A 12,500-nucleotide genomic window follows, 5' to 3' on the forward strand; every position below is an offset into this window, starting at 1 on the left:
ATTTACACCTGATAGATCAACGCCAGTAAAATAGACACAGAGAGAACTTACCATCTGTGACTAGATTACATATGATATTCTATTTTGGAAAATCACCATTAAAATATTTGACATTACACACGCTTTAAAAAGAAAACTAATCTCCATCTGTAATGCATGGAAACCTAATACAGAAATAGCTTTGGACGAAACGAAGATCTCTCTTAGAGACAAATGAGGTTTCCCAACTGCGGACGCCGTTCCCTGGTTAATCTCTGAAAAGGAGAACAGCGAACGAGGAAAACCAGACCACGTGACTACTCACAGTTGTTGCAGATCCAAATCCCTGGAGAGATGTTGAGGATGGGAAAGGAAGTAGGTATTGCGTTGTAAGGGAGCTCCTCGGTGCGGCGACATACAGCTACGATGTATACCGTCACTGAATCATGCTTGTCATCGGGTATGTTTTAATAAATAGGGTGTCTACCTAGCGCTAGTCCCTGGATTATGCTTGTCAATAGGAACGTATTAATAGATAGGGTACCTATGGTAGGTCTTGTCATACTTTATCTTATTCAGTATTGCACCACAGATACCACTTTGCCTTCACAAACACGATGTGGAATAATTTCTATCAGCATTCTCGCCTTTTCTGCATTAACAAGTGAAACAGAAAACGTAATGCAAGTAAAATCGAAAACGAGGTCACAGATCGCAAATAAACAAACGGCCTATACAACTATATTTAACTTGCCTTGCCAAAACATCTGCAGATACTGTACATTCTTGAATATCTAATTGTCATTGTGGTATACCTTTCTGTTTGTGAATCCGTTCCATGTGTTTGCAATGCAGAAGAAAAAAAATGAACGGAAAGAATTAGCTTTGCACTTTCTTCAGTCAGTGTTTATTTTACATCACCAGTACTTCTACGGCGCCAATTCTATTATTCTGTATGGATGATGGAGTTACAAAGAAAACGCGAAATAAAAGCACAATACCCAAAAAGTTACTCTGTTCTTACGTATGCTCCTTTGTCTTTCCATTTTCCAAACCTTACCAAATATTCATCGATTTCCTTGCCGAGAACAAAACAAGTGGAGTGCGCTTTTGTTGGATGGAATATTCAGTTATTGATAATCTATAACCCCGTCTGTTATAAAACAGTGCGAGGCTTCTATACTTCGCCATCAGCACCAACCATAAACACGTCAAGAAGTACTTTACTTTGTCAATATATTACAGCGCCCAAGCTATAAACCTCAACTATTTTTCTTCATTATAAAAATTACACACTTGGATATAAATTATACACTTCATGGACACACTACTGCAATGGTATATCTTTAAACTGATCAATATCTTTAATTCAAATCTATAGGTCTTCATTTGTTTAAGCATCTCTCCGTTATTTTCCCCAAGGGTGTCTTCACCACCCACTCGTACTAAAGATACCATGATGGTGTTGCTTTTCCCTACGAGATTCTATTCTGGATTCCCAGCTTAAGGCTCAATATAAACCTCGGTGAAGAACTTGAGAAACTCTTTTCATTAAACGATGGAAAGAAGAAAGATTATTGTCCATTTCAAAATGCTAGAATTGTATTTTTAGCAGTGTTGCCAAATGCTGTTTTAAACTGCCTTTAATTTGCATTAACATTAACACTATTGGGTTTCCCGCTCGAGGAACAAGAATGAAAAGCGGAAAATAATCTTATTTCATCCTTTTACATAAGGCAGGATGTAATTAGACTGATTAGACTTTCTTGTCATTAAACTTTTTTACATTCTGATTTACAAATTAGTGACTAGTTCCTCCCCATTTATTTTTATGGCAAATTGATTTATGTTACCAACCCGAGTTCCACATTATTTCTAAATGTGCTAATCATGCTCAAATTACAAACTCGCATCAACGGGGAAATAAACTTTTTTTTTTCTTTCATGATTTATGCACGATCATGTTCAAATAAAATTGCAGTCTGTTTAACTGTGTGTGTGTGTGTGTGTGTGTGTGTGTGTGTGTGTGTGTGTGTGTGTGTGTGTGTGTGTGTGTGTGTGTGTGTGTGTGTGTGTGTGTGTGTGTGTCTGTCTATGTCTGTACATGTGTATACACACGTGTGAGTGAGTGCATGCATGCATGTGCGTATCCTAGTTCTTCCAAAAGGCCCCACCTCAAACCTTCTCAGCCAGGAAAGTTCTCGTATTCGTTGCCTGGCAAGGATGGAGGAGGATCGATGTCCCAACTCTTCCCATGTCTGTGCAAGCATATGCCTTCCAAATACTACATATTCTGAACTTTTATATTCATTTAATTCTGTTGAGATTGGTTTTATTCATTTTCAAGTTCCCCAACAAGAAAATCTAAGTCCAACATTATAACTCAGCACATTACTCTTATAAGAATTAAATTAACACTTGTATCATGAAAATTTCCCAATGAAACAGGTTAAATAAAAACTGAGTATTACATTTCTTTTCTTTGCATAAAATATACATGTATCTAATCAAAACCAGTATCATACATATTTATCACAATGATGAAAATACATTACTTCAAGGATGAAACATATCATTTACATAATACCATTTTTATCACCAATAAAGCTGTAACACTGGTAATTTTGATATCATATTCTAGGAATTGGAATAATATACAAAAAAGTAATGGCAGGATACAAAATAAATTATCCTGTATATATTCAACAAAATACTCGAACGAAAGAAACTGGGGATCGGGTTTTAATAAGGTTGTGCCAGTCAAGTCCTTTTGTATCGGTATTCTGTGAAAGAAGCAAGTCGGAAACAAAGCCATGCACCACTCAGAAAAATGCTTTGTACAGTGATAAAGTATCTGGATCACTTTCATCTCAGCTAACTAAGCTTTATCATCTGTTCCTTGTTTTTTTTTTTTTTTTTTTTTTTGGGGGGGGGGGGGGTGATTGTGAATTCTATGCATAAAATCATCTGATCTGTATCATGAATATAAATAATCCCAAGTCTGAAGCATATATCAAACTTCATGTGCCATCTCAAAGTTGATGGTTTCATAGGTTTACAACCACAGACCTCAATTTTGTATAGAAAAGGTTTATCATCTCGGATTCTGTAGCAATGCCCATATGCAATGGAAAATAATATGAAGTAACAACAAAACCTAAAACCAACAGCACTCCATTATTGTCAGATCACTATCTGCTGGGAAGTTCCATTTCCTGTCAGCCAATGTTTACTATACAATGTATTCACAATATATCTATTATGCCAATTATATAACAGGTAAAATCTTATTAATGATGCAGTTTTGAAGAAAATATGAAGAACACAAGACATATATAGGCACTTTATTCCAATGTATGTTTCTTTTCTGTATCTTCTTTTTAAAAACCTTACCAAATATTCCTTCTATATCTCAATAAAAAAGATTACCCAGTAATTAAATGCAAATACATTCCCTAAAAAAAATTATGAATATTAGTTTTCTGTGCTTCCCTATATGTAAGAACAGAGATTTTATAATTTGTTAATACTCTACTCCCACTCCTAAATCAGGAACATTGTTTAAACCCTAAATAGTATCCTTTTCATGCTGGAGAGAAAAGTGAATATGAAAAATATAAACATTCTTGTATATAAATGTAATACAATACCATAACCTATTTCTTTATGGCATATATAAAAAATCCTACTTTCAAAACACTACAAGAAGCTAATGTTTTAAGTCAAATTAATGCACCTCTTTATACTCCAAGCATTTAACAATAGTGTTCACATAAATTTACAAACCTCTCACTAAACACGTCACAAACTCCAACCACAACGAAATGAAACCAGACTGGAGCACTTACCGAGAACCCGATAAGCTTTCCAAAAAACTAGGTATGAGATGACACACACTATTGCATAAAAGATCACGTCCTTCTGCTTATCGACAAATTTCTAAATACATATTGTGGATATAAAAACTTAAGTAACAACATAACTGCAAAGAGGAATTATGATCATTATAAAATGAATTACAAGGTAAAGTATACAAGTAAAACTGCCATGAAGACAAAACTTAAAGAATAACTGCTACAACTCATAATGTCTAATAAGTCCCTCTATGGTTACTACCAGACAACATTTAGAACAAGTTTGCTAATATCATTGAAAACAAAGTAAATGAGACTCCAAAGTGACTCAGGTTAATAGAAACTATAAACATATTTATGTACACAAATGTGAAAAGGAGATGAATTTAGTATTTTTTTTTAATTTATGCACTTAATTACAATTTATTATTATAAAAAAGAAAGAAAAAAAAGAGTTTACAAACTAACTAAAATTGCATTGTATGACAGAGGTAAGTCGTTGAGTCATTGAGGTATAAAGATGTAGTTCTCACAACTCGATTTCACCCTACATATACCTTTTTCGCTTTTTATTCTGAGAATGAACTAAAGATAATGAACAAATAACCAAACACAAAACTAGTTACTGTGCTGTCCCATTACAAGTCTAAAGTACTTGAGTTGTTTCAAGAGAAATGATTCATAGCCATGTTCATGCTAGTTCCCTGCTGATTCTTGAAGCAAATTGAGCAAGCAGTTGTTAGTAAGTAGCCTTTTAGGAAGCCTGTCTTTTAGTCCCAATTTCAACCAACTCACTTTCCCTTCTGAGCAAAAGACCAATGCTATTCCGTTAACAAGCCAGAGGAAAAGCTGAATCATTTGTGCTCATTATCATATAAATGCATTCTCTTCAGGTCCACAGACTTCGAAATACAAATGTTCAGATATGGAAGAAGAAAGTCTAAAATGAAAAGACTACTTAACCCAATGTCAGCGGGCTTATTTACTGTCCCCTTTAGATATTAGTGAGTTTTGTTACAGATGGCTCCACGTGTACTCAGCAGCAAGGAGTCGATCAGTTGGCCCTAGTGACTGATCCTGATTTCCCCATTCGTTGAATTGGCAGGAAAATGTTTTTTCTTTCCACTGCTACTAATATTGACATTGTTATCATTCTTACTGATATTATGATTATTAAATTGTTATTAAAATAATAATGACATCAAAGACAATAAAATAATACAAGAGAAGTTTTCAAAAAAATGAATGAAAAATGTAAACAGAGGAGATAAATAAGATTAATAGCAGACTCCTTGATGACTAAACATTTGTGGAGCCATCTATGTGTAAAGACAATATATAAACTTCTTATTACAGTGGGTATGGCATTGTAGTCTTGCCACCCGCGCACACTGGGTTAAACATACAAACAAAGATGGCACTCATGATTTCATTCTGTGAAGCAGGATTAAAGAATCTTTCAATCCCTTGTTTCAATCTATTCCTCATCATCATCATCATCATCGTTCTCCTCCTCTTCATCGTCATTCTCTTCCTGTCCTGCAGCGTAACTCATGGCATGATTCAACTCGATCATATCGTTGTCGGAAAGGGAGCCTGTTCTGCGTCTCCGTAATTCATCAGAAACCTGAAAGGATGAGGGAAGACACTGCTTAAGAAAGTAAACAAGAAAGAAGGAAAGAAAGAAAGATAGAAAAGAAAAAAAAAGAAAAGGAAAATAGAAAAGAAAAGAAAGAAAGAAAGAAAAATAAAAAGGATACAATGTAGTAGCCTTATCTTCTCAGTGAAAGAAAGAAGAAATAAGAATAAAAAAAAAAAAAATAAATAGAATATAGAAATAACTAAACAGTCAACCATGTGTAAAAAAAAAATAAAAAGCAAACAAACCCATAGAGGACAGTGCAAGTACCTGTCATCAACAGGTCGAATAATCTGACTGTCCATAAATCATCTTGAATTACAGCAATTAAAAACATTTTTTTCAATGTATATCATACTGTTGGCTTCTTAGAGGTATACACCCATATATTTTACCTTATGGAAAAATTCTGTATTTGTGTTGGGTTCCGAAGCATAACCCCCTCCAACGTCATCTTCATCATATTCTGTTGAGGAGTCTGAAACAAGAGGGATGAAAAAAAAAAAGATGCAATTTAAGAAATGAACCTCACTCTGATATCAATAAAAGTATTCTTTGTAACTTTAAAGAACTATGAAAAATATTCACTTGAGTGTTGTATAAGGTCCTAAAGACAAATAGCAAAATAACGAACTATCTGAAGTGATTATGCCTACTCATATAGCTGAAAGAAAATTCACTCCTGCAATTTGGTCTTATCATGATGCTCATTCTTAAAAGCACAAAACATAATTATACATAAAATACTGAAATTAATCTTAACAAAACAGTTATGTCAAAGAACCAAAAATCCTTACCCTCAAGAACTGTGTTGGCTGTGGGCTTCTTAACAGAGCAGACAATCTGAGCTAAATCAGTAAAGTTGGTGGGCGATGCATCGAGGCTGATCTTTTGTCCCTTATGATGATCACAAGTGTTACTCAAGTGATAGACACTTTCCACAGTGCGGCCTCCCTTGAGCATTCCACTGAAGTATGTCTTGCCATGTTGATAGCCTACTTCCTGTCGGGCAGTAGAAGACCATTCATTGCCTTGTGATAATTATATTTTCTATGCTAACAGTTAAAATCGTTATAATAATACTGATAATAAGGATAAAAACAACACAGTGATGATAACAAAAACACTAATTAAAATATTAACAAGCAATTATGATAACTGTAAAATTATCGTCAAATGTGACCATTCCAAATCTCTTCTCCGATCTTTCCTTAAGACTCATAAGATTATCTCAATCATTCACACAATTCATCTACAATATAAAACATTAACATTTATTCCCTAAAAGCTGCAAATAACAAACCTTAATTTCATCAAAAGAACCAAACTGCAGAGTCTGGTATTTGTCGATGGGAGGTCGAATATATTCGCAGTAGTCGCTAGATTTCAAGTCTTCCAACTGCCGTGTACAAGACACATATGACAACCTCGATTGGATGTCATATAAATTGGGTACCTGTAAAATTTAAAGTATTAATTATCTCAGAGAAAAAGAAGAAGAAGAAGAAGAAGAAGAAGAAGAAGAAGAAGATCCACAATAAACAAGAAATCAAATCAAATAATACAAAATACTAGAATTAAAACTTTACCACCTGTTATCCAGTCTCTCTCTCTCTCTCTCTCTCTCTCTCTCTCTCTCTCTCTCTCTCTCTCTCTCTCTCTCTCTCTCTCTCTCTCTCTCTCTCTCGCTCTCTCGCTCTCTCGCTCTCTCGCTCTCTCGCTCTCTCGCTCTCTCGCTCTCTCGCTCTCTCGCTCTCTCGCTCTCTCGCTCTCTCGCTCTCTCGCGCTCTCGCTCTCTCGCGCTCTCGCTCTCTCGCGCTCTCGCGCTCTCGCGCTCTCGCGCTCTCGCGCTCTCGCGCTCTCGCGCTCTCGCGCTCTCGCGCTCTCGCTCTCTCGCGCTCTCGCTCTCTCGCTCTCTCGCTCTCTCGCTCTCTCGCTCTCTCGCTCTCTCGCTCTCTCTCTCTCGCTCTCTCTCTCGCTCTCTCGCTCGCTCTCTCTCTCTCGCTCTCTCTCTCTCGCTCTCTCTCTCTCGCTCTCTCTCTCTCGCTCTCTCGCTCTCTCGCTCTCTCTCTCTCTCTCTCTCTCTCTCTCTCTCTCGCTCTCTCTCTCTCTCTCTCTCTCTCTCTCTCTCTCTCTCTCTCTCTCTCTCTCTCTCTCTCTCGCACTCGCACTCGCACTCGCACTCGCACTCGCACTCGCACTCGCACTCGCACTCGCACACGCACACGCACACGCACACGCACAAACCTACCCACATATACATACATACACATACACACAAACACATACACATACACACACAAACACATACACATACACACACACATAATATACATCCGCATGTACACACAGACACAAACACACACACACATAAATGCACATATCCACTCTGTTCTTCACACACAAACACATACACACACATCTATTACTACATCTATTCACATTAAACAACCATGAAAAAATAAACACATGAAAACACTTACCTTGAGCTCTTTTCTGAAGAAATACTTGAATGGGAAGACCCTTCTTATGAGCACACTCCACCCAGACAAACAGTCACCGTAATTGGTGAACTGCGTCTCATACTGGCAACCCACATCGATGGCTAAGATGCTGCCCACACTCCACTTGTTTCGCATGACATCTCCTGTGGGGTTAATGGAAGGGGAGGGGGGGGGGGCAAAGAATAATATTAGTTTACATGACTGACTGACTATATAAGTATGACACCATGTATATCAACAAATTCATAGGTAACATGAAATTATGAATAAATCATTATATTAATATGTTAAATTCACTGGTGATGTTAATATAACTTTGTACTATTATATCAATATCTTTTATGAATCTTTGTAACATAAAGCAATGAAATATGATTTAAACAATATCCACAAGAAGTCCTGTAATCAAAAGCAGAAAATCAAAGACTTTGAAACAATTTCCTAATACTAGTCTTCAAAGCTAGCTAACTAAACAAGTTCCCATCAATCTGTGAACCAGATTTGTTCCATACTTGTACAGTTCCTATATGAAATTATTTAATCTTCAAAGTTCCCTTTGCTAGTCATTACTGTTCTAATACAATACAGGAATACTTATGACGTATACTTCAATGAGATTTGATAACCAAAAACCTTTTTATCATAAGCTGCAGAAGTAATAACAAAACCCAGTAGTAACTTACCACATCTCTGAATGAAGTATACTAAATTCAATGTAATGCCAAAATCTGCTCTTGTAATACTTACCTTTAAAATAAATTCCTAATGTTTAGTTACACTTTAGTCAAACTGGTACTTATCTACAGATATCCTGAAAAAAAGTTTTAAAAATTTAGAAAGCAATGCCAAATATCACCTAATAAACCCCACATCTATGCCATACCTGGAACATTATTGATGTAGCACCCATCAACCAGTAAATGTCCATCAAGTGGGTCAGGCATTGGTGGTAACAGCATAGCTATGGTCATGGAAGCTCGCACATAACGCCAGAGAGCTCCTGACACAGGCCAGAGGGATTTGGTAAGAATACATGGAAAAATAACATACTTGAATGTAGTCCACGGAGGTGGTCAGATGCAATGGTGGGTTAGTAAAGCACGTATTCTCTCTAATGGAAAAGAATCAATGACCTTGACAGCAATAGGATTCTTAAATAAAATGTCATCCTTTCATCAATCTCAAGAAGCCATTTCCTGTGATGTAATTAACCCCTTCTTTATCAAAATTTATCTGTAGGTACATGCATTCCTTCAATCTATGAGTAAGAAAACTTTACAGTTACCCATGTACCTACAAGCATTATAATTGCTTCATCAGCTTCACTAATCATTCCACAGGTCTCTCTATGAATGCTTTGCCAATCCTTTTACATCTTTTGGTCACCTGAAGTAATTTCAAAAGTGACTCTTTGTCAGAGGCCTTCATAATGTTGAGATCTCAATGTCTAAACCTTGTTTTAATATGAACCTTCAAAACAATGTTTCATAAACTGAACCCCTTATGAACATACTCCCTAGTATTTCATATATGTGTGTGTAAGGCTTAATAATACTGAAAATAATGCAAAGCAATCTCATTTGATGATACCCTCTTTTATGATTACAGCTTGAAGAGCTACTCAAGTAAATTAAATTTAACCCAATGGCCCAGGATGGCAAAAGTACATGCCCTGTACATTGTGATATTTGTTTAGTTATTGTGTATACAAATAGATGGCTCCACAAAGGAGTCAATTATTAGTCATACCTATCTCACCAGTTTATCCTTTGCCTTAATCTTCAGAAAGATTTTTTCCTATAATTTTATAATTCTTTATTATTATTAGTATTTCAGTAACACTATTATAATCAAAGTGTCAATAATAACAATATAATGATAACATCAATAACAGTAGAAAAAGCATTTTCTTGTAAATTCAAGTAATGGGGAAAGCAGGCATGGTCACTAGGGCCTTCTGATTGTGGAGCCATCTGTGTGTAACAAAATTAACAAAAAAATACAGTTCACAATATATAAATCCAGGACAGATGGGCTAAATCTTACAATACTCCTGTTTCATGAAGCTCAAAAAGTTTTTAATAATGGAGGATATCAACTAAAGAGATTTTTTAAAATACCATTGAACTACAGAACCTGTTATCAAGCAATGGTTTCAATAAATGCAGGAAATAAACCTGGCTACTGTAATAATCACAGGTAATCATATAAAGAATTACATTGCCTCAACCATTTACAGCACTCTAGTAAGGAATATGACCTTTTTACCAACACACAGGTAACAACCAAACTAAATGAAAACAACAAAAAATTATGCAAAGCAGAAAGAGACTGAAAGAAGAGGGACTTGATCACAAACTGGAAACGTTCTACAGACTAAGATGACAGACAATGATAATGGAACTTTTTTTCATTATCTTTGCAAGCCTAAAGACAGATATCTTAGTGATGCTTTGGTTACATATGGAATTAGATAACCAATTCTCATGCACAGTTTAGTGAAGATTTGGGTTTATTCATATTATGTTTTTGCTCTATAGAGGCACTGAGGTTCCAAAGGATCCTAAACCTCAGGTTACAAGAATTGCCTTGTTTTATGTAAATGGCTCAGATTGCAAGAAAAAGTATCAGTCCTTATATTAAGAGTATAATGTGAGTTTTAATAATTCAGCCCATTCTAAATTGCCAATATTCAATCTTAGTATTTTTCCTTGGATTTCAAAATTCTAAATAGCATACTTCACATATTCAAACAAACATAACTTTTCTTGCTATACTAGAAAGAATTGAAAGAAATCCATGATAAATGTACTTTGAAAATAAACAAATTTTCCTTTTTTTTCCAATTTCTTATGGAACTGATAAACAAGAGAAGATAGTCGAAAAATAATGATATATAATAATAAATATGAAATGATCATAAAGGGAATGAATTATTTTTAGGTCACCATGAAAACCTCACAAACAATGTAAATTCAGTTATTATTTTTAATACTTATAATCATTTTATTATAATTTCCCAGTTAGTTTTACTATTAAAATAAATTAACAATTACATATTGTTTTCAAATATTGAAAGTAGTTTGTTTGTTTGCTCATCACTCATTTCCCTCTTGATTATTTTCACGAACATTCTGTCAACACAACTTTCTTACAAAACCACTGGGACAATTGTATCTCAAAATCATTGCATATCCAAGGAATAAATCAAGCTCAATTATATATTCATGTAGGTGTATAAAGGCACTGTAAACAAGCATATCAATATTGGTCTCTGCTTGTTTCAGTTTAAACTATTTCTCGTTCCTTAGAATATGACGTTTTCTTTGTGCCTTCCATATAAAAGAGTAGCTATACTATTTCATACTATAAAGTATAAAATATTTAAATAAATACATAAAAAAAAAGTTACCAGGTAAAATATATGAATTGTAAAAAAATACAGAATGAAAATCAATAAGATAAAATATACACATAAGGAGTAATTCATTTTTTATGTTACAGTACTTTACTGCATACTGTAAATGTGATAATATTTAATGATATAAAAATATATAAACTAAAAACAGAACTTGACTCCTCTCTACTGTAATCAATGCCTAGACTTGATAATTTTGGTCAAGTTGCCTTATATCTCTGTACTAAATATCATGGTTCATCAATTATGAGCTGTCAACATAAAGTGGGTCAATATTATTCTGAATCCAATGATGCTATTTTTACAATAAATAACTTGTGTGTGGGAATATGATTCTGAAAGGCATGGATATCCACAGCATCAACAGGTGAGATAGGCATAGGCATCCTTAAAAAATAATTTGTCTATATCCGATTTTTAAAAAGCATTTGCAATGGTAATAAAAAATGTACCATTCTGCACTTATTAGCAACAGAAAGCAAAATCAAGCATTCAAGAAGCAGTAGTTTAATAGTTTACAGTAACTGCAACAAAAATGTAAAAGAAAGAAGCTTTATTCTGATTTTTGTTCCTGTTAGTCCTAGAACATGCGATGCTAATAATACACACAAATGCCTGAAAGGCACTTATGTACACTATCAATATCATATATTCTAGATGTATTACTCAACACATTCTTAAGGTTTTAAAGTGGTAAGTGAATATCTGATTTGTTCCAGCATTTTTGCATTCAACTAAAAATGCTCTATCATCCCCCAATCAACACCTATTTGCATCCAAATATTTAAGTGTGGTAGTTAGTTGAAGAAATTAGTACCTGTTGGCTGCTACTACTAAACTTGGTTACTTCACTGTTACAACTAGTAATGACAGTTAACACACCTTGCATCTTATTAGTAGCTCTTACTCATGGCACAGCAACTGGACACATACCAAAGTGTCTCTACTCAACAAATTTCTGTGCTGAGAAAAGGAAAATCATTACAGAACAGCTTCCCTCAAGGACATTATTCTAGAATTTTATTAAAGAATTAGTTGTAATATGAACAATAACATAAATGATTGGATAAGGTTAGTCACACAATACTAAGGGATGTGATACAATT

At 34.7% G+C, this 12,500-nt stretch overlaps 1 protein-coding gene and 1 long non-coding RNA gene across 4 annotated transcripts in view; both read right to left on the reverse strand.

Moving 5' to 3' along the window:
- LOC125027524 overlaps positions 1–610 on the reverse strand; it is a 92,142-nt gene extending 91,532 nt beyond the window's left edge. Inside the window, exon 1 of the long non-coding RNA XR_007115032.1 lies at positions 305–610. This is a non-coding gene — a long non-coding RNA (uncharacterized LOC125027524). The remainder of the gene's footprint in view (positions 1–304) is intronic.
- Positions 611–5,121: 4,511 nt separating this feature from the next.
- The window catches only part of LOC125027024 (patatin-like phospholipase domain-containing protein 7), a 37,518-nt gene continuing 30,139 nt past the window's right edge, over positions 5,122–12,500 (reverse strand). For 2 of the 3 annotated variants that reach the window (XM_047615648.1, XM_047615646.1), the window contains exons 18-22: positions 7,956–8,119; positions 6,776–6,928; positions 6,270–6,474; positions 5,868–5,950; positions 5,122–5,460 (exon numbers count right to left, since the gene is read on the reverse strand). In XM_047615648.1, the coding sequence (XP_047471604.1) occupies positions 5,311–5,460; positions 5,868–5,950; positions 6,270–6,474; positions 6,776–6,928; positions 7,956–8,119 (755 nt within the window). In that variant the 3' untranslated portion in view covers positions 5,122–5,310. Of the gene's footprint in view, positions 5,461–5,867; positions 5,951–6,269; positions 6,475–6,775; positions 6,929–7,955; positions 8,120–8,859; positions 8,977–12,500 lie in introns of all 3 variants that reach the window. The other variant, XM_047615647.1, reaches the window with a different exon arrangement.

The sequence above is a fragment of the Penaeus chinensis genome, chromosome 7, assembly GCF_019202785.1.
Source record: "Penaeus chinensis breed Huanghai No. 1 chromosome 7, ASM1920278v2, whole genome shotgun sequence".
NCBI lineage: Eukaryota > Metazoa > Arthropoda > Malacostraca > Decapoda > Penaeidae > Penaeus > Penaeus chinensis.